The following is a 21568-nucleotide window of genomic DNA, read 5'->3' as shown; positions in this document are numbered from 1 at the left end:
CCACCGGTTATTGTTTTCCATTTAAGCAGAATTGGACATAATTAAAGCAAGTTCATTTCAGAAGCTGTCAAAACGGTCCACCGTCACGATGCTATGTGGCGTCTGGGGCCACGTCTAGTAATTTACTTACCGGGACTCTCCTAGCTCATGGTGGCCAGTGGCAATTAGATAGGACCCAGCAACCTCTGACAGCTTGTGACATGTTGAAATTGCTGGAGGTTAAGTGTTTGAGCTTTTTATCTTAGGATTAGTGTAGCATTAAAAATTTATTGTGAATGCTAGGTATCCAGAACACTGCACAAGATAATAAAGAGTTTTTCAACCGGATGATAATTTATTGAATGTTTAATTGTTTCATATCACTGTGAACAAAGCAGGAGCATGCATTGCAAGTGACTTACTGTTAAGAAAACACACTTTTTAAGGTAAAGAAATGTAACCTTTTCCCTTTGTTAAAAAAAAGGAATCAAATGACACCATATGCAATCACAACATTTAATGTTTAACATTTTATCTTCTGAGTCTCATACTATAGTAAGCAGCTACCACATTGTTTTGCTGTTTGGAAAATGATACAGGGCTTGGTAATGAAGAAATTAACAAGAATCAGTTACTTCTTTTTCTCAGCCTCCTCTTAAAAGCAACACTGACTTAACAGTCCCCCTGATAACCCAAGTGGCTACTTCTATTGCTATCAGCAATTCAGCAGACTTATCTGAAAATTTTTGAGTATTGCCATCAAGTCTGAGTGTCACACAACAGAAAAGCCCCAAACACGGCTAGTCTGTGCCTCACTGATCAAATAAAATGCACTCCTGTATCTGGCACACCTCAGGGATCTGTATCACTTCTTATTACTTTATTTACAATATATTTAATCTCTGGGAAGTCAGTAGGTCAGAGGCTGCAAAACAGCAACACACCGTAATAGTTCATGCACTACAAATTATTTACAGAAGTCATATATTAAACATTACTTCCTGCCAACCTGTACATCGTAAGTGCAGGTTCTACTTTTTCAACATAAAGTTTAACGTGGCTTTTGAGGAACCATTCTCTTGTTTTCGTCAAACCAATGCTACCGATGTAATGGTTCATTATTTTTCATGTTTCCTGCTTCTCAAAAAAATTTTTTATTTTGCAGACTCAGTCATCATTTAAAAAAAAAAAAGAAACGTGCTTTCCCACACAATCAAAAATGATACTCTACATGAGAAAATCTTTTTATAATTAAAGGCTTTAACTCTTGTTCAAGAATCATGAAACTAATAGTAACAATTATGACAAGCGTACCTATTTAAAAAGATTAAAATCAAACTTTTTTACTGGGGCATCCTGATTTGAAAACTTAAAGGATTTTAAAAAATATTTTGGCAAATTATTTTTACCTGTTCTCAGCTGAATCATGTTAGTCTTGCTTTCATCTAACCTGACCTTTCATCTAACCTATGAAATGCATCTGCTCCTCAAACTGAGAAAAGAGGTGAGAAGGCGACACTCTGGTATTGGAATTTTTTTCCTAGTAAATTTCACCAGCATTTAAATGAGACTCGGACCATTCTGCTGACAAAACATCAAAAGATCTTATTGTCAATAGTGTTAAAAGACTAGGAAAATACTGTTACCATGTTATAAGTACAATGTTGTTTTAAATCCTATGTCCTTGGAGAGTTTTAACAGGCAGTGGTCTTTAGAAAAAACTTACCTTCTAGCTTCATTCCAACACTTAGACATTTTTGAAATCGACAGTAAGGACAGCGCTTTCTCTGTGTCTTGTCAATCTGGCAGTTCTGGTTTTCTATACACGTGTACCTTTTATTATTTTGGACTGTTCGCTTAAAAAAGCCCTATAAGAGAAAATAGTGAGACATATTAGCAAGCTAACACCCGTCTCTTCCATTGTTTCATTTTAAGGAAATCACCAGTAAATCTTTTCATTGCACCGTTTGAGCCCTTATGTGGTTCTGTGGTTTGTTTTACATTTTAACAAGATCAACCCTCCCAAACCAGGCTATGGTAGAGACTTTCCTGGCATCCAAGTTGTATTTCAAGAATCGCATCAAATCTTGGGGACCTTTAGCTCCACACCATCTTATCTCAACATTCAGGGAAAAATACATACATATGAACCAGTAGTTTTTTGAAGAAAATCTGTTTTCCTATTAACCCTCATATTCCAGATAAGGCACTTATGGAGAGAGCGGCATTGTTTTTAAGTAGCCTGATACAATTTCAGTGACAAACTACTGTATAATAGCAATGGAAAAATGGAATAGCAAAACACCTCAGATTTTTTACAAATGTCGGCACTAGATAGTTAAAAGCAAAAGGATTTAGAGAATAAAATGGGAAAATGTTCACAATTCCATGGGAATACATTCAAGTTGGGGAACGGTGTAAAGAAAAAGGTGAAACTCACGAGGGGAAAAAGCATATATAGTAAAGAGCTGAATTTTAGCAGAGTGTATGCCTTCCTTATATTTCACCCACAAGAATTAATCAAAAATAAAATCTGTAGCTTTGTAACATAATAACAGCTTGGATGGTATATTCTGTTTGTCCTACTAGCCACAAAGTGAAACCATCTTACTTTGTTATAGGAAAGAAGGGATTTTCTTGGCAGTGGTTTAAGTAATTGTACTGAGTTTTCTACTTTTAAAAATGTTGAAAAATAGGGGGTATCAAATTTACTGGGAATATATAAAAAAGGTCTGAGATAAATCCTTAACGTACAGTTGACATTGTTAGTAATAATACAGTACATCTTACATATTAAAATTTCTTGCATTTAAATAGGTCATATAATATATTTATGAAAACTACTCTTATTATAAACTTAAGATCTGGTTTCTAATTCTTTATGATATAGATTTCAAAAAAATCTTAAAGGTTATTTTTGGAATAAATCAGGATGAAATCATGCAGTTGGGAATTTAGACTTTTCTATGTCTGTGGGTAAAAAATGTTTGGACGTGTAGCACAGAACACTCTGAAGTTAAAATGTATTGGGGAAATACTTTGTCATGTTCGCTCTCAAGAACAACGATGCTTTAAATATATATAAGTCAAGCAAAATCAATACTTTGGACCGTTAGAAATAGAAGTCTTTCTACAGCTCTATCACCTTCCTACCATAAACTATTTTAAAGCCATGAGACTGGCAAAGTTTTCTAAACAGCATAAATCTCTTTGCCTTTTGAATTAAATTGGACACATATTGCTAAGAATCATCTCACTAAGACTCACTCATTCCCTCTCTCATTTTTAATTGGGTCCAAAAAAGACAGCCTATATTTAGCTTTAAGAAGTAATCCAATGGTTTATTTTGGGTTTGAGCATTATATTTCTCAGATAGCAACGTAGAAGGCAAACCTTGCAGCTTTCACAGGTGAGGAGCCCATAATGGTACCCAGACACTTTATCTCCACAAACGGGACAGAGTTCCTCAAGATCTTCATCATAGGAGTAATTCACCATTTTAAACTGAGACACTGAAACAAGAGAAATGCATGCACACATCCAATTAATTTACTAGGTAGGTTTTAATCCTGCAATAAAAACCATTTTGGTGACTGGTGGGCAAACATCACCAGGTAAAATAGAAAATAAAAATGTTTTACCCAGATGTACTGCAGAGAGCTATTTTCATACAGTGGAAGTAAAACATCTTTTGGCATGCGCTTTGCATTATTTTAATTTAAAAATAATTCTAATATCTTGCGTTAAAAATTCTTAAGCTGACCACTGTTGAACACGAGTCCCCCTAACTCTGCAAAGCAACAGATCAGAATAGAAACACGAATTGCATAAAGTAACAACTTCGAATTTCTTTTAAACCTCCTTGAGGTTAAGTTCCAAAATGTCACCTTTGCCTAAGGGAGAGAAAGGAGCACACGGCATTATCCTCCCACTGGAATGAGTTTGCTTAAAGTCCACCGAACTATAAGGGTGTTTAGGGAAAGCAACACCAATATGCAAACAGTTGGCGGGGGAACGGATGCCCCAGAAACCTTCTCAGCAGCCCCATTTTAACCACAGCCTGCTGCTCCCAGCGTTCAGATCTGTTAGATTAATCCAAACATTCAGTTACGTAGTGATAGGGCTTTCCCCTCCACACTTTTCAAAAATCTCCTGTAAAAATAAAAAGGCAAAAGGCAGGACGCCCGGACCAAAAAAAAAAAAAAAAGAAGAAGAAAGAAGAAGAAGAAAAAGAAGGAAGGGAAAAGATACACACGAGGGTTTGGTTTCGTCGCAAAGTACTGAAGTCATTTAATGAACTTCACATGTTTCCGATCATCACCGCAAAATATAAACACCTCGAGTTCGCCCTGTTAAACAGAAATCAGGCCGCGGCCCTGAGCGGCTCCCTGCAGGGATCGGGTAACCGGCCTTCCTTCCGACGCAGCACCGCGAAGGCGTCTTCACAGCTCCAAGATGGATAAACCGCATAGCGGAGGCAGTGGCCAGGAGACTCCAGATAATACCTGATCCGGTCCCTCCCGGAGACTCGGTCCTCGCCGATCGAGCCTCGCAGCGCGCGCCGCAGGGGACGGATGGCGAGGGCAGGTCCGCGCAGCCCGGCCGCCGCCCGCAGCCTCCCGGCACCTCCGGTGAAACCCCGGGCGCATTCGCCTCTCGCCCCTTGCTCAACTTTCGGCTACACACAGGCGCACAAACGCCCCAGTCAAGTTTGTTTTAAGTTAATCAGTGGCATTTGCAGGGGGCGGGGCGGGGCGGGAGGGGGTGGATGGGGAACCGAGGGCCGGGCAGAAGCTTCCTCTGATTTGTTTACCAAATAGGAAAGGGAGAAATAGCCCCCAGCCCACCCCCAAAGTACTCGGCCGCTCTATCACCATAGTGGCCTCCTTGCCAATGATTACTGATTTTTTTTTTTTCTCTTTAAAATAAAGTTCTATTTTCTTTACGGATCCTAGGGGCCTCCGGAAAGGGCCGTCGGGGTGAGAGTCCTTGCAGCGCTTCTCGGCTGAGCCGCGACCGGCAGAGTGGGGCCGGCTCTCTCCCAGGGACTCAGAGCCCTGGGCTGGGGCATAAACCTAGGTGAGTTAGCCAGAGTTTGGGCGGGTGGGGGCGGGGGGGCTGTCCCGGGAAGAGATGTTCCAGCCGAGGCAGACGTGTGGGCTCCGAGAAACAGAAATAAAGAGAAGCAGAGCGCAGTCCTCCCGGCGGTGCCCTGAGCGGGCCGCGCTCGCGTTTGGGGAACCTGGGGGTTTGGCCGAGGCTGAGAGTTCCAGAAGTTTGTTAATAGCCCCATCCCTCCTACAGCTCGTGACTATTGTCTTGAGGCACGTTTTAGGGACGGAAAAAGGTGTGCTTTACCAAGTGTGTTCTCTTCTCCCTCCCCCTTTCCCCAACAAAGTAAACTTTAACTTCGCCTCTGAGAGGCTCGGAGAGGTAACCGTTTCCAGGGGACCCGGTGCGCGCCTCGGGGATCCGACACCCAAAAGACCGGGGCTGGGTGTGGGACCCTCTTGGAAAATTCAAAGGCAGAGGCCGTGTGGGGAGACCGACGGTTTGGTGCGAGACCGGGGCACCTTTCAGAGGCGCCCAGGTGCTGTTAACCCAAGATAGCGTTTGGAGCACGGAGTGCATCCGAGCAAATAAGTCCCGGTCTTGAGAAAGTAGAGGGAGCGGTGGGGCCTTGGACAGCGAAGGCCTCAGAAGCACGCGGACAAGTTCCCCGAACTGTCCCGGGACCCGGCAGCGGGTCCTCTTTCTGCCCCCCGGCCCCCCGCCCCGCGGGTCGGACGGCGGTGCGTCCCCGGCCGAGACCAAAGCGAGCCCGGTCCTGGGGTGCCTGTCCGCCGGGGCTCCCCTCCGGCGGCAGGCCGCGTGGCCTGGATGGAGGAAGCCTCGCCCGGGCGCTGCCCACCCGCTTTCGACCCCGGGGCTGAGCCAGCGGCCGGAGGCTTCCCGGAGCCCTAGGCACCAGGGAAAGCCAGCTTTCTGCTCTGGGGCAGTAGGTCGGGTCGAGAACGCCCCTCTCGAATTCTACAAAGAAAATATTGCAATGGCATCTCCGTCCCACCTGCCCCCAAACCCTGATTCTTGCCTCCCCGGCTTCCTGTTCCAGCTTCTCCCTCCGCTGCTTTTCCCGAGTCACCCAGAAACGCGCGCGGTAAGGAGAAGCAGAAACTTCCCCTTGACCCAAAAATCTCGCCGGCCCCAAGGACGCCCAAAGGATAGTCCTTCGCGGCAGCTGGCGGCGGAGGGTCTCGGAGGCAGCTCCCCGGCGCCGCTTCCCCCGACCCCCCTTCGCGGAATCCCAGGTGCCAGAGGGAAAGCCTCTTTGGGCCAACCGGGTCCCCTCGGCAGCCAACCTACAAGTTGGACTCTAGGGCCTTGGGCCCAGGGGACGTCCACGGCCCTCCCTGGAGGCTGAGCGAGACCCCAGGATCCGCGACTGGTATCCGACCCCACCAGCAGGACGCACGCCTTCCCGCCGCCCCGTCTTCTCAAAGCAGCGGGGCGACCTCAGGCCCCGGGCCCAGCGCCGCCTCTCCCGCACAGCCGCGTGCACCAGCCCTGAACTCTGCTCTCAACGCCTCCCCGGCCCTTTCAAGTTCGTTCAAGGGGATGGCAGGAAGCGTTCCGGGATCACAGGCCCGCCGGCCCGCACATCCTGCGCGCTGGCAGGGGCGAGGATGGAAGGGCACCGGTGACTTTTCCTAGCATTGTTCCCTCCCCGGCCCCGAGCAACTGCGATAAACTTCTGAAGGGCTCAATACGGCCAGATCTAGAGTCGCTTATTTTGGAATGCGGCGAAAATACAGCCTACGGGATTTGCTTGCTTTTTTTTTTTTTTTTTTTTGCTGTTGTTATTAGCAATCAAAAGCTGGGAAATGAAAAAGGACTTCCAGTTTCCCAGGTCTCAGACAGAAGAGCTTGAGGCTAAACCGCCGCCCCCGCCCAACACTCACTCCGCAGCGCCCGACCAGAGGACGGGCTGGGAATAACTGGTTCTCTCCAGTTCTGCCTGCAGTTTTATGAAGTTGTTCAAATACGAGCCGGCTCCCTGGGTGCGCCTGGGCTGTGGGGCGCCCGTGCGTCCTAACACCGCTAAGCCCGCTCTCCCCGAGGCTCCATCTCTCCCTGCAGTTGACTTTCCCAGGCAGTGTTCTTCCACCGCTGAAGAGCACTGGTTCAAGTTCCCGCCGATTCCAACGACTGGGAACCTGCTCGGGTTTCCCGCGAGACATTCCGTTCCTTAGAATGATCTTTAGAATAATAAGATCTTTGGCCTGAAGCTGACCCGCTCTTGTAGCCAGAGCTCGAAGCCTCTCTTTTCTTAATTAGAAGTGGCCAATTAGGCATTGCTTGGAAAATCCCCGCCCCGCATTGTTCAAGAGCCATAAACTTTTATGCCTGCCCCTGGGGAAGGGGCCCGACGCCCGCGCGCAGCCCCGCAGCCCCGCAGCCCCGCAGCCCCGCAGCCCCGCGGCGACCAGCGCTCGGCGGCCACACAAGCGCCCGCGCGGGGCAGGCGGCTGCAGCCCGCGGGGCGAGCCCGGGGCGCTGGAGCCGCGGGAGCCAAGCGCCGCGAGCGCCTCCTTACCTTGCATGTTTTCCGGCATCTGCCCCTGTTCCCCATGCGACCGAGCCAGTCCCAGAGCTTCCGTCTCCACTTTGGGCAGCATGACAAGGCGGCCGCGGGCGGGGTAGAGGGTCCGTGCCGGTCCGGAAGCCCAGCACCTGGACGCCGGCAGCACAGCTTCAACTCCACCGGGAAGAAGGAGGGGGCGACCGGGTGGCTGCTTCCTCGCCTGCCGTCAGGAGCGCGCCTCTGCCGCTTCCGGGGCTGCCGTCAGGACCCCCGAGCCCCGTCCAGGCTCGCGGCTCCCGAGCCGCCCCGGAACCGCGAGGAGGAGGCACCGGGCTGCAGGCTTAGACCGCGTCCGGGCGCCCCGGTCCGGCTCGGCAAGGGCGCAGCTGCCCGGGGCGCGAACGCGCGTACGGCCGAGCTCCGGGCGCGCAGCGGAGGCGGCGGCCGACCTGCTGCCGCCGCGGCGGTGCCGCTGCTCCCGGACGGCTCGGCTCTGGCAACCCGCACCCCGCCCTCCGCCGCCCAGCGCTCCGGATCCGCAGGGTCTCTCGCGCGTGCTTTCTCTGGCCTCACTCTCCTCTCCCTCCTCGCCTTTCCTCTCCTCTCCGCCCCTTCCCCGTCTCTGCTTCCCTCCCGCTCGCTGTCAGGCTTGGAGTTAGGAAGTTCCAGCCTCCCTCTGTCGCTTCGTCTACTCCTCTCCAGCCCGGGGAGGCTTGGCTGAGAAGGACAAGGGGAGGAAGAGGAGGAGAAGGGAGGCGAGTAGGGCTGGGTAGGGGCAAGAGGGGATGAGGGGTGATGACAGTGAATGGGGACGCGGGCTCCGGACTCGGGTCGGACACCAGGCGCCAGCCAATGAGGACGAGGCGCAGGCTCCAGTCCCCTCGCCTGCCCCAACCTCTTCACCCCGCCTCGCCCCCTCCTACCCCACCCAGGCCCGGGGCGGGGGATGCGCACGCGGCGGGTCTTAACAGCGGGTGAGAGGCGACCTCTGTCTGAGCGCGGCGGCCAAGGAGAAGCTCGGGCGGAGATGTCCGCGCGCAGAGGGGAAGCCAGAGGGACGCGAGTGGGAGTTGGGGGTGAGGGGGCGCCCCCCGTGTGCGCCGGGTGAGGGGCTGCAGGAGGAGTTAAACACATTTAAACAACCCAGAAATGGAAAGAAGAGCTGGCCTGCTCTCGAGGGTCTCCCGGCCTCGTTCCCCTCGGCACTCAGTCCGCGGGCCCCCGGGAGTGGCGGAGCGTCACGGTTCACCTGCTTACCGAGGGGGCAGCCGTGTCGCCGGGAATCTGAACGGCTATCCCCGTTTCCCCATTCTTCCCCAGTTCCTCCTCTCGCTTATAAACACCACCCCGCCTCCCCGAGCCCAAGATTATCTTGGCGGCAGACTTCCTAAATTTTGGTGAACTGGGTTTCCATATAGAATGCAAAGCGCAGCCTGGGCTTTCTTTTTCATTTTGCTGCCTCTTGGGTGGGACGATCCACATCCCAGAGGCCCCGCACTTTAAAAAAAGTTTTAAAGAACCATCTGTTATGCAAGCTATTCCTCCACCCGCCCAGCCTCATCTTCAAAGTTTTCAGATCTCATCCCAACAAGATGAAAACATTTTTTTTTTCCAGCCTCCTGACTGCATGTGAAATGCTTCATATTCAGTGTCTGCTGTGAGACCGGGTAGAGATCAGAGTCCATCCACAAGGGGGTGAATTTGAATCTCAAAGGCTCTGAATTTATTCTACTTGAATGGTATAGAGATCACACAGTCAAACTGGCCAGTCCAGTATTTGATGACTTGAAAAATACTCCCATCACTGCCACGCATAATCTACACTTTTATATGAAATGGGTCGTTCATCGCCTCCCCGCGCCTGGCGATTCAGATAGTTGCCTCTCGAAACTGATTTGTCATTTTTGCTGTTTAACATGCAGTATGCAGAATTTAAGTTATTTAAATCTCAGTTTTAGTAGCATCTGCAGGTTTCATGAAAATGTTTAAACTTGGTGGGAGGGCTGCCCATTAGTTTGTAGAGGGGAGCGGGCTGAAGTTGCCAAAACTAGTGACCCTTAAGATGCTCAGATTTTGGTAACAGTCCGTCCATTTGAAGGATTTCCTATAGTTATTTGAAGTATCACTGTGAATTAAATTCAGAAAGGGGATAAAGTCTCAGGGCTCAAATCAGTGCTCGCTGCGCTTTCCTTATAGATGCAGGTGAACTTCGAGCATCAGTTTATTACAAAGCCTTAATTTAAGAGCACCCTCATCCCACAACAGCCAAACAGCGTATGGGGGTACTTTTGCAACGCCTTCCCAACACCAGGCTGGAGCTCTATGGGAGGGAAGGCCCTCTGGTCGCTGGGACGGGAGGACGAGGTTAGGAGAGCTGAAAGAAGTAGACAGAGGGTCTGACAGCACCAGGGACTTGCAGTGTGGCCTGAATCTTTGCCGGGGACTTGGGGCTGAGCCTGACCTGGCTGGAGGCAAACTTTGTGATCGTGTTCAGGGCCAAGCCTCAGCCCCAGAAGGGGCCTGTTTAGGCCACACCTGACACCTCTTCCGTCTAGGCCAGCCTACCCTCCCATCACACCCCCAGAGACCTGGAGTGACGGTGACAAAGGGCCAGCTGGTATCCATTTGTCTCCTCACAAAAGCGCGCGGCGATGGCGGGAGAATAGGGCCTGGGGTCAAGGTTTTAAGGGAATCCACAGTTGAAGCTCTAGTCCAGGCTGACGGCTCTGCTTAGTCAGCTGCGAGCCCAACGGGCACCGAAAGCGCAGGAGGTCTCAAGCCGAGAGAAAACTTCCCTTTCTGAGAACCAAAGGAACCCCGAGCCCCCAGTGCTCCGGGCCTCCAGCTCCAGAAACGGAGGAGCTCCCGAGGGCCCCAGACCTTTCCAGGTCCCCTCGGGGGACGTCGAAACCCCGTCTTCGGTGGACAGGGCGGGAAATCTCCCGCGGGAGAGACCCGAGAGTACAGTCACCTTTACCCCGGGCGCTCTGCTTGGGGTTTAGGGGAGCAGACGCAGAGGCAAGGGGGGCAGGGGGGGCTTCCGACCTCGCGCTCCTTCCCGCCCTCCAAGTGCACCCTTCCCCCATCCTCCCCCCAGCACTTACTCTGGTCCTTTGCCCCTTCAATTCCGCTGGGCTGGGGGTCCCCACTGGAGCCCAAGACCCGTTTGCCCCGTGACCTGGGATGGGCCTGGGCGTCTCCCAGAGCACCCTGGCGTAAGGAGCGCTGGGGGAGGAGGTGCCCGAGCCCGCCCGCGGTGTCGGGTCGGTTACCTGGGGATGGTTCCAGGTGGCAGAGGCCTCCGCGCGAGGCGGGAGGGCGAAGCGGACGCCAGGAGGGGAGGCACCTGAGATGAGGATGGGGGACTGGGCCTGTGTGGTCTAAACGTCTCGGCTCGCGGTGGTCTGCGTTCTCGGAGAGATACACCCACTGCCTTGGAATGATAAAGCCCCGGCAGGCGGGCCGACGCCTCCCACCCTCCTCCGGGGAAGTCTCACCGACTGCCTCTTAGTGGGAGCGCACTTAGGAATCCACCCCGGCTGCGGGGCATTTAACCAACCAGTGGGGACGCGAGGCCGGGCGAGACCGCTCCGGCTTTAGCCGCCCCGCGCGTTCTGAACTCACTCCCCCGCTCCCCTGCCAACTCCTGGCAAACTTCGCTCCCCTTTCCCCCCGCTTCCCCCGCGCCTCCACCTCCTTTCCTACGGGGCTGGTCTCCAGGCTCGTCCCTCCCGGTTCTGACTGTGTCTTCGAGCGTTGATTGACGGTTGCAATTACAAAGGATGATGCCTCGGGGAGGCTCCCGCAGCCTTGATGAGCCCGAGAAGCGCAGTCCCGGCATATTTTATCCAGACTCAGCGCCACGGGGCCGTGCGCCCCGTCCACCCGCGGGCAGGAGCGGAGGGGGGTCTCGCGCTCCCCGCCCGCGAGGATGCGACTGCCTTGCTCTCCCGCCGCCGCCTTCCCGTGGCTCCGCGCCGCGTTCCCGAGCGCGCGTCGGGCACAGCCTGCCCCTGACCTGACCTGAGAAGTGTCGGGCGGCCCCGCGCGCTTCCCGCGTGCAGTCTGCAAAGGCGTAAGAGGTCATGATTTTCAGGACTGGTTCAAGTTTCCTGGGCTCGGCAGACACGTGTCCCCGGAAGAACAGCGTGGAAGACCTACGTCTCCCGCCCGCCTGGGTGGGAGAAGCCTGCCACGACCCAGCACGACCCGCCCAACCCCGCACGAAACTTGCAAATCTACATCCTTGGAAACAATGTCTAACACCTCCTCCATTCCTACTTTTTGGTGCTTTCGAGAAACCAGAATACTTTTCTCGTAGCACGTGCCTACTCGTTAGCCGCAGAAAAAACCTAGATTTTTTTTTTCTTTTCCCCTCCGAAAGTCTTCCACAACCAGGCCGGGATAGCCCGAGGGGAAAGAGAAACAAGTTTATCAGTCTACTGAAGCTCGGGTTCTGCCTAAGTTCTCCGCCCCTCCCACTCGAAAAGCCCATCAGAAGCCACTTTTGCTTTCCTCTGAAAATTAAGTTCAGCTAGAACTCCAGAGTTCCGCTGCTGAGCTGGAGCCGGGAAGGGGGGTGGTGCTGGGCTACCCACCCCCCCCCCGCTTCTAGGCGCTCCACCCCCGCGTTCGAAGCACTTTTTTATTTTTTTAAAGAGGTTAAATTTTACTGCAGACATATAAATTAACAAAGAGCATCGAATTGGCCGAAGCTTTCAGAGAATAAACTGGAATAGGTGAGAAGTCTTGTCATGTTTAAAAAAAAAAAAAAAATCCCTTTCTGCTGCCCGAGTAAACAGCCTGTAGTCCAGGAGGAAAAACTGCGGCCAGTCTAGCTAGACCTTCTACCCCTAGAAAGACTGCCTGGTAGGGGGTGGCCAGCCAATGGCGACTGACTCACAGTCACTATGGGAGTATCTTAGTATATCAGGGCCCCCTCTTTACCAGCGAGGAAAACGCAAGGTGCCGCATTTATCTGGGTAATCAAGACTCCTCCACCCTCTCCAAACAAACTCGCATCCTTTCCCTGAAGGACAGGTGAGGTTTTTGGAGACTTTGGCCTGTATTATGGAAATCTACAGCTCTCGATAATAAGGCTTCCCAGTAGAAGTTTTTAGACTTCATTTTCTTTGGGGCGGGTTGCCCCTGCCCAGGGGTCTAGGCGCGTCCCACCTTGGTCGAGGCGGTGCCCTTCGAGGTGAATGGGGAGATCCGGTCTGGAGAAAGGAGCCGGCTGGGAAATAACCTTGGGTAGGTGGTCCAATCTAATCTAGCTCTTCCTCTCTGTAATTGAAATGGAGATGTGAGTCAGCTCCAGCTCAACACTGGAGAGTCCACTCTCGGAACCATCCCTGTCCATTCTCGGGACAAACCAGAACACTGAGTGACGTTCTCGAGGACGACGCTGGCGCCTGCAGGCCCCCAAGCGCTGGGTGAAACCTGCTGAACGCTCACACGGCGACTCCACCCCCCATGGTCCCTCCCGCGCCTCAACCTGGACCGGGAACTCAGATCTGAGCACTAGGTGATTCTAGGCTGACATCCCATTGAATCTGGCCAGACTGGAAGCTTCATGAGGGAAAGAACGACGTGCCGCTTAGCTTCCGAATGGGGTCCCGGCTGTGGCCGCGCGGGGTTGGACATCGGGAGCCTCCGGCCTTAGGGAAGCCCCCGCGCAGGGTGTTCTGGTTCTTAAGATCCAAGAGTGCCGGACCCGCAGAACTGCGGCCGTCGAGCAATTCAGGTCCCTCTTGGACAATAGAGAAAGAGTGGGTTTGGAAAGGCGGCACTCAGGGTGGTCTCGTCCCCCTGGGACTTGCCGCACGGGCGTAGGGAGAGTGTTAGGGGCCCCGAGATGCCGCGGATCGCGCTTTTCGGAGGGTGTCAGCTCCTTTTCCGACTTGCAGACAACTTTCGTGGTTAAGAGATGGTGGCCAGCGTGCGCCGAGCCTTGGGGAAGAATTCTTTCGCTTTCCCCCAGGGTTTCTCGTCTGGACACTGTGGGGCCTCGCTTCGGGGACCTGGTGGCGGGTTCCGAGCAGCTTTCTTTCCAATCCTATAGACACCGCTGGAGGCGGCGGAGCTTTGGAGCCCTGAGGCTACGGACGTCCAGAGCCAAGGCTCAGCAGCATTAACTGTGGAAAACGTTAGCGCCGGGCGTGGGACCAGCATCTCCCTGCAGGAGACACACCCGGCTTTGTCAAAAGTGCTTAAAAAGGGCGGGGGAGGAGGTGCTTAAACTATCTCTTTCCCTATGCCCTCCCCCCAGGAGACCTTTGCTCGTTTCTTAGGAGTAAAAAGTCCTCTCTAAACTCACTCATTTGGGGTGATTTCCCTGCCGTCCTCATATCACTGACTCTATAACAAGTGGATGCTGTGAATTTCCTCTCAATTTCCTTTTCATCAACTCAGGAGCCTCGCGAGTTGCTACCAGAAGCCACAGAACTGCAAGCTCAACGTCAAACTCCAGAGATCCTTTCAGGAAATTCCAGAGTCAGAGACCAGAAGTGCCTCCCTGCCCCCACCACCCCCCGCCCCCCATCTCTGCTCAGCTCTCAGGGCTCCAGATAGTTCCACCCCACCCATACGCCACGCCCCAGCCCACCCTTCCAAATTCTTCGGGGTTTCCACTGCGGATTGAAGAGGGAGATAAAGAGCATTTGACAAATGTCTTACTTAAGTCCAAAATGCCTTTCGGAAGAAAGTCTGAGTAGACAAACATTGTTTGTAATCATAATTGCTTTATATCAACAAGAGCAAAAAGATACTACCTTGAGGAAAAAGCATGGATTTCAGAGTCACATCCATGATTTCCATTTACAGCCCCACTCTCTGACAAACTGAGTGACCTTGGGTAAATCACTTGACCTTTCTGAGTCCATTTTTTTCTTCAGTAAAGTAAGGCTAACAAAGAAAACTTTTTTTTAAACAAAATAAACTTTATACACAGGTGATCGTGTCAGAAGAGCAGCCCACTGCACTGTTATTCATATCAGTTCTTTTATCTTTTTCTCTTTCTCCCTATTTTCCCCCAAACCATCCTCTGTAAGGAAAACAACTAGGAAGGGAATCGCTTGCCATTCTAAGGACCATTAAAAATGGATCCTTCCAGTGGGAGGTTCTTGCCAACGCCACCATCTTGCAGTGTTTGACACAGTCCTCAGGACTCAATCACATTACCCCGCAGACATTCAGCTTATTTGAGGTTTAAAAGTAAAATGTATCTTTTCTTACTTGTCAGCCACACAAAAACACACAGGCAGCCTTTATTGATCGGTCTGGTCAATTTCAGTCCACCTGTTTCCCCAGGCTCAATCTCTCATACACCCGTCACATTTCAGCTCTTCCCCAGGCCCTTCCCAGACACAATGGCCCCCCCAAACTCCTGAAGTTCCTTGAAGCTGAGTGGGTTTCTCAGAGAAGTTGTTCCAGCAGGGTAAAGAATGAAGACATACCCTCAAATAAGTAGCTTTATCCTGAGGTAGGTTCTGGACTTGGGGAGTAAGACATCTGACTCTTGCCCTGCATAAGGCATCCCTGGAGGTGTTTGGGGAGGTTGGAAAACTGGTGGGAGACTGTCCCAGAGCCCCTCCCTCTCTAGCTCAGCTCAAGTTCAAGGCTGAATCCAAGATAACCCTAGACATTGTGTCTGCGTGGAGGGGTCAAGTAAAGAAAAAAAGCATTCCCAAGCCTCTGTTCTGGCTTCATCCATACACCTCTCTTGGTTTATTAAAAGAGGCATTAAAGAAATTCTTTAAGTCCCATCACAATTGAGGATCCAGGCCAGCAAAGAGAATCTGAGATGCATTGTTTCGGAAGTAGGCAGGACCCTGTAAGGAGACAAGGCTCCGAGGCTCAGCTTCCTGGAGGGAACTGGGTGCATAAGCCCAGCAGCAAGAATCAGACCGTGGGCTTGGGTAACTGGTGTTCTAAACAGCACTGCAAATAAAGCTGGCTAGAGGTTATGGTGACGTAACAGGCTTTCTCACTTTCCACTGGGTGACGTTGACTTCCAGAGATCTTAAGGGCACAGAGCTTCCTGGAGGTTATCACTGGAATCAAATCAGACTCCGAAAGTGCTAAGGGGACCAGATAGCAACGTTTATATCACAGTCTCAAGACAGCATTTGCACTGTGTATTACGTACCGCTAACCACACAGACAGAACCTCCTGTGGTCAGGATGCAACATTATATGGACTGTATAATATTCTTCAAAAATGCACTTAATTCGAAGAATGACATACATTTAATAGAAATCAAACATAACGTTGAGCACATTGCAAGAGGGTCAATAAATACTCGTGACATGACATGTTTCCTACCACACAGGTTTGGCTCTTTTGCTGACATAGACAGGGACTTTATTGTCTCTCTCAAAGTAGTACTGCGTATCATTCAGTAAAATCACCCCATTTGTGAGAAAGAAAAAAGCCTAAGCCAGAAACCGAGAATCTGGACAGCATCCCAGAGCTAGTTAACGTTAGGGGAACGATCTGGTTGTAACCCAAGTCTCCTGCTCTTAGACCGCACAGATTATCTTGCAGGTAGGCAGAAGGAACAATGGCATCTTATTTTCACTTTTCTATATGAGCACGGACGTCTATATGCAATTTTCATGGAACCACCGGTGTGCATAAAAGAAAAATGTCATGCCATGTCTCTAGGACCCATAGAGACAGCTTTTTAGATAAACAGAGGCACATTTCCCAGAAAAACACAAATGAGCTGATGTAGAATTCAAACCCTGACTGAGCTGTACGTACACTGGGCTTAGTTTTGGGAACCTCTCCCCACTCCATCCCAACGTGCAACTTGCCATCAAAGCCACCGGGACCTCAGACCCTCTGAGCTGCACCCGTGGGTTCTCCTCACTGGGCCTGCCCGGGGCGGTCAGACCCCCGTCCAAGAGGCAACTGGCTTTCAGGGACCCACTGGAGGACCTGATGGCTCCACTGTCCCTCCGGGTGACGGTCTAGCCAAGAACCCCGGGAATGGCCCCCAGCACCCCCGGGAGGCTACGCTGTGGAACAGACGGACCCTCAGTGCCAGCAGCCGCCTCCGGGTAACCAAGATGTTCAAAATAGGGACACCTCACAACCAACCGTGGGGCTGCAATAGCCGGGGACGGGGGAGAGAGTGTGCCTGGGCCGGGAGGGGTCGGTGGCTGCGAATGAGATCCGGAAAGAGGGGTTTTTTAACCGGAAAATTCACTGTTATTTTGTCACCCTAGGATCTGGCGCCCGGAAGTGCCCGCACAGGTTTCGGGTGTCGGGGGCGGGCTCGTGGAGGCCCTGGGCTTCTCCTTCGGGGCCTTCTTGAGGCTCAGCCTCTAGCGATCCCTCCGGGGCTAGACGGACGCCCAGCCGGCTGCCGGCGCTCCGGACCCGGCGGACCCCAAACTTAAAGGTGGTCCAGCTTCACGCCCGGGACGGACTCGGCGCGTCGGATGAAAAATGCGCTTCTTCCGCGGTAGCCGAGGCAACGCGAAAGTGGCTTCTCCACCATCTCCCCCGCATTCCTTCACCCCGGGTCTGCGCCGCGCCGTGGGGGTCCTCGTGTGTGGTCTCGGGAATGCCCTCGCCCTGAATTCGCATCCTCGGCGGGTGAGTCTCCGAGCGCGCCCTCGCCGCGCGCCCCCGCCTCCCCGGCCCGAGCGCGCCTCTCCCCGCGCGCCCCCGCCTCCACGGCCCGAGCGCGCCTCTCCCCGCGCGCCCCCGCATCCCCGGCCCGAGCGCGCCCTCGCCGCGCGCCGCCGACGCCAGCAGCGCGGTGGCCCAGCGCGGCCGCTGCCTGTAGGGACCCTTCGCCCATGCGCCCAGGCGGCTGCGCCCCGGGCAAAGATTTGAAATCGCTCTGTGTTCTCTTCCAGCTCCTTCTGTGCCCGTATTTTCTTTTTATCAACAGAGCAATTGCTTCTCTGTTGCACTCTGCCTGCCTTCCCGGTGTTTTCTTTTTCGTAAGTACAGAACATTTTTTTTTTGGTAACCATTTCCTCAACTGATATACTTTAGGGTGTAGTTGGCCCATAAAAAAAGCAATCCCTGCGTTAGGTGGAGTCAGCTGGTTATCAAGGGAGAGAGAGGAAAAGCCGAAGCCTTGATTTTCCTTCTTGTTCAGCGGCGCTGGAACTCAGCGCCGATGACAGGCCTCTGCGAATTACAGGGAAATTCCGGTTCGAAAGTCTAAGAAAGGGCTTAGGTCCTTCAAAAACTAGTGGGAAGGAAGAAGGGCAAGATTTCCAACAGACTAATAATTACAGACCCCTGGGAATTACTTCCCTTTAGTCCTTTACTTTCAGGATTAATTAAAGGTATTCTTGCTGTAACGTTAACGTTTGTGACTCGCCATTATTTTTTAAAAATGAAAATAAACTTTGTTTACTTATTCTGTTTATGAAAAGAAGACATGCTCATTATTTTGCAAAACAGTCACCCTTAACCTCTAATCCTTAACTAATGACGGTATTTTTTTGTTTGTTTTTGTTTTTGGCTCGAAAAACAAAAGTTTTCTATGATATCTGCAATGAATGAGACATACTGTGATGTGGCTTGAAACGCCACAGACACGCGAAAGCACTTGTTGAAGTTTGATCAATGGTGACTCCATATGGCTAACTTGTTTCAAGGTGTTCAAATTTTAGTTTATTATTTCTCATTTAAAATTATCAGAAAATATTAGGGATGAAGGTGAGATATTGTACATTTTGTTTTCTGGCCGTTTTAGGCTAATAGGATGACGTGCAAAAACAGAGGATATAATGAATACTTGAAGTATTCGTTTGCCTTTTTTGAACTTCAAGAAAGATATATGTGTGATATATATGTGGACTTATGTGCTTTTAATAAACACAATTGGAAAAGCAGTGACTTATAATAGTAAATCCATCAATGAGAGTAAATTACATGTATTAGTGTAGTAGCAGGATAATAAATAGATGATAAAAAGAGCAACTCCTACTTACCAATAGGTGTAAGTCCGTGCTTTAGAGATTCTTGTAAATCCCCAGTATCCGAATTAGAAGACATTGTTAATGAAATTATAGGCAGTCCTTTGGCTTAAAGCAGAAATCATTGAGCATAAGAAAAAGTGCAGCTTGTCAAATTTTGTAGCCTTGGGGAGGACACATCAGACTACAGTAACCCTTAGTGAAAGTTAAGAAAAAGCAAAAAACAAAAAAAATCCAAGAATCCAGAAAGTTACAAGCAAGTATTTCCCTGGACTCTGTACTTTTTCCAGCATTAGTGACCTGCTGTAAACAATGTATCCAGTTTCATGATGGTTTCTAATCAGAGGAATGGAAACTTTCGATAGGCTTGGACTAATCACATGACTCTATGCAGGTTGATAAGAGGACCCTGTTATAAAGTGACAGCAAAAGAGATAAGAACTTTCGGCAGATAATGGCAAACAAATGATTAACTCAGAAATGGAGAGGGGCAGTGCAGCTCAGAGAGTGGAAAGTTGTAAAACTGAGGGGTCAGAAGATCATACTTAGTGGATAAAACTCCAAACCAGCTTAAATCCACTAACTAAACTTAGGCTTGTGACATACCCCCTTGATGTCATCACCTCTTTGCATAGAGGAGGACAGACGTAGCTCTTCTGACCTCTGTAAATATATTTTAGATGATAACGTTGGCAGACATTCATTCTTTAAGTGATGACTAGGGATATGATTGACACTTTGAAGCACTACAGGTAGCATTACCGAGCTTGTGCTCATTTATTTATTCATGTTTCGTCAACCAGCTTTTTTTATCATGCCTGTTCATTAGCTGAGGAGTTAACCTTAGCTTGTTTGTACATTGGTCAGTTGATTAAAAGGGCAGCCTATCTCTTTACCCCAATAAAGTAAAACTTATACTTTGAGGTTAATGCTGGCAAAATGATGAATGTGTAATACGTTTTCCATAATTTAAAAATTATCATTCTTTCCTTGAATCCATGGAAAAAATCTGGATTACTCCTGACCCTGAAAGAACTATTACTCAAATGACCAAGGGTAGTTTTAGGCTCTTGTGAAATATCCCTGTTGTTCTTTAAAGTAATAAAGTCTGGATTCTTAGAGCAATGTATGTCTTTTCCTATGTTGTGGAACAACAGTTAGTTATTTTCTTGTATGTTTTGATTTTGCTAATGGAGCAAACTTTTTTTTTTTAATTTTTTATTGGCCTGGGATCCTATTTGGAAAACCCAGAATGTTTATGTATAGCATTTTTTCCCATCAAAATTTTAATTTTTTTGGATTAGGTTTGACTGTGTATAATAGAAAAAGCAGAATGCCAGTGGTTTAAGTAAGACATTTATTTATCTCTTGTAAAAGAAATTCAGAGGTAGTGATGGTACAGTGGCCCTACAAGGTTGTTCAGGACCTGGTTCTTTCCGTTTTACTGTCCTCTGTCTCTTGTCCTCATGTTCCAAAATGACTGCTAGAGGGCAGCCATCACTACCAGGAAGCAGTACAGAGGAAGGGAGAAAACACATATTCCTTTTCCAGGACATTTCCTGAAAGTGCCATGTAAACACTTTGCTTACAGCTCACTAGGCAGAAATTTGACACATACCCACACTTAGCTGCAAGGGAGGCTGGGGAGTGAAGTATATAGCTGGGCAAGTAAATGTATATTTCAAACTAACAAGGATTGGGTAATTATAACCATCCATGTCGGTTCTTTGTTGTTAGTTCTTTAAACAGTCAAGCAATAATGTGGCATAATACCAGAAATGTACATATGTAGATATTAGAGGACCTATGACCCTGAAAAGCAGCTATTCTCTTAAAAATTATAAGGCTCTAAAAGCTTTTTGCTTATGTGAATTATATCTATTAGTATTTATTTTATTCGACATTAAAATTGAGAAAGTAAAAAAATTATTATTTTTAAAATTTTTATTGGAGTATAGTTGATTTACAATGTTGTGTTAGTTTCAGGTGTACAGCAAAATGAATCAGTTTTATATATATATATATCCATTCTAAAAAAGTATTATTTATAAATATATTAATTTGTAGTTATTAAAGTATATTACTATAAATAACACATTGAAAATTGAAAATAGCTGTTTTCCAAAACAAAATAATCCATAAAAAGTGACATTTTCAGAAGTCTTTTTAATGTCTAGCTTAATAGAAAGCTGGATTCTCACATCTCCTTCTGCATTCAGTCTTTAGTGATATGTTGTTTTGGCTGAAGTATATAAAAAACATGGGACTTCCCTGGTGGCGCAGTGGTTAAGAATCCACCTGCCAATGCAGGGGACACGGATTTGAGCCCTGGTCCGGGAAGATCCCACATGCCGTGAAGAAACTAAGCCCGTGCGCCACAACTACTGAGCCCGTGTGTCACAACTACCGAGCCTGTGCTCTAGAGCCCGTGCTCTGCAACAAGAGAAGCCACCACAATGAGAAGCCCGCGCACCGCAACGAAGAGTGGCCCCTGCTCGCCTCAACTAGAGAAAGCCCGCGCGCAACAATGAAGACCCAACACAGCCAAACATAAATAAAATTTTAAAATAATGATAATAAAAACATGGTCTTCAGAATATGAAGGCAGAAGAAAAGAGCAGTATTACAACAGCTTTTTCAGATAATTATGAATCTTTTTCTTTGATTCTACACCCAAATTCCACAAGTGATATCTTCTTCGTAGTTGAAATGTGGAGTCTTTAACCAAATCTGTGAACATTTTGTCCTCTGTTGCACTAAAATTCATTGACCTTTTTTACACTTCAAATGCACCTTCTCCCGTGCATGATTTTATTACATCTTACACTGGTGATTTGGAAAAATATATGTTCATCAAATTTGGCAAATGTTCCAAATGTGGACAAATATCAAAACTTATACTCACTAATATCACCACTGATCTCATCAGAAGTCTTTAAATGCTAGGAAGCTGTCCAACTCTCAGTGGAATATACAGATTTTCTAAAATCCAAATGTTCACTTGAAAGTGTGAGTTTTTTTATTTTTTTATTTTTTTTGTGGTACACGGGCCTTTCA

At 49.4% G+C, this 21568-nt stretch overlaps 1 protein-coding gene across 1 annotated transcript in view; it reads right to left on the bottom strand.

The window, feature by feature from the left end:
* Positions 1-18837, bottom strand: part of NR5A2 (nuclear receptor subfamily 5 group A member 2) — a 127427-nt gene extending 108590 nt beyond the window's left edge. Inside the window, 5 exon segments of the mRNA XM_049703844.1 lie at positions 1706-1847; positions 3373-3491; positions 7574-7681; positions 7684-7710; positions 18527-18837. Coding sequence (XP_049559801.1) covers positions 1706-1847; positions 3373-3491; positions 7574-7681; positions 7684-7710; positions 18527-18590 — 460 coding nt within the window. The 5' untranslated portion in view covers positions 18591-18837.
* Between the last annotated feature and the right edge of the window lie 2731 nt (positions 18838-21568).

The sequence above is a fragment of the Orcinus orca genome, chromosome 1 (genome assembly GCF_937001465.1).
Source record: "Orcinus orca chromosome 1, mOrcOrc1.1, whole genome shotgun sequence".
Taxonomy (NCBI): domain Eukaryota; kingdom Metazoa; phylum Chordata; class Mammalia; order Artiodactyla; family Delphinidae; genus Orcinus; species Orcinus orca.
Note: the sequence above shows the minus strand (reverse complement) of the source record. Positions and strands in the feature narration are given on the sequence as shown.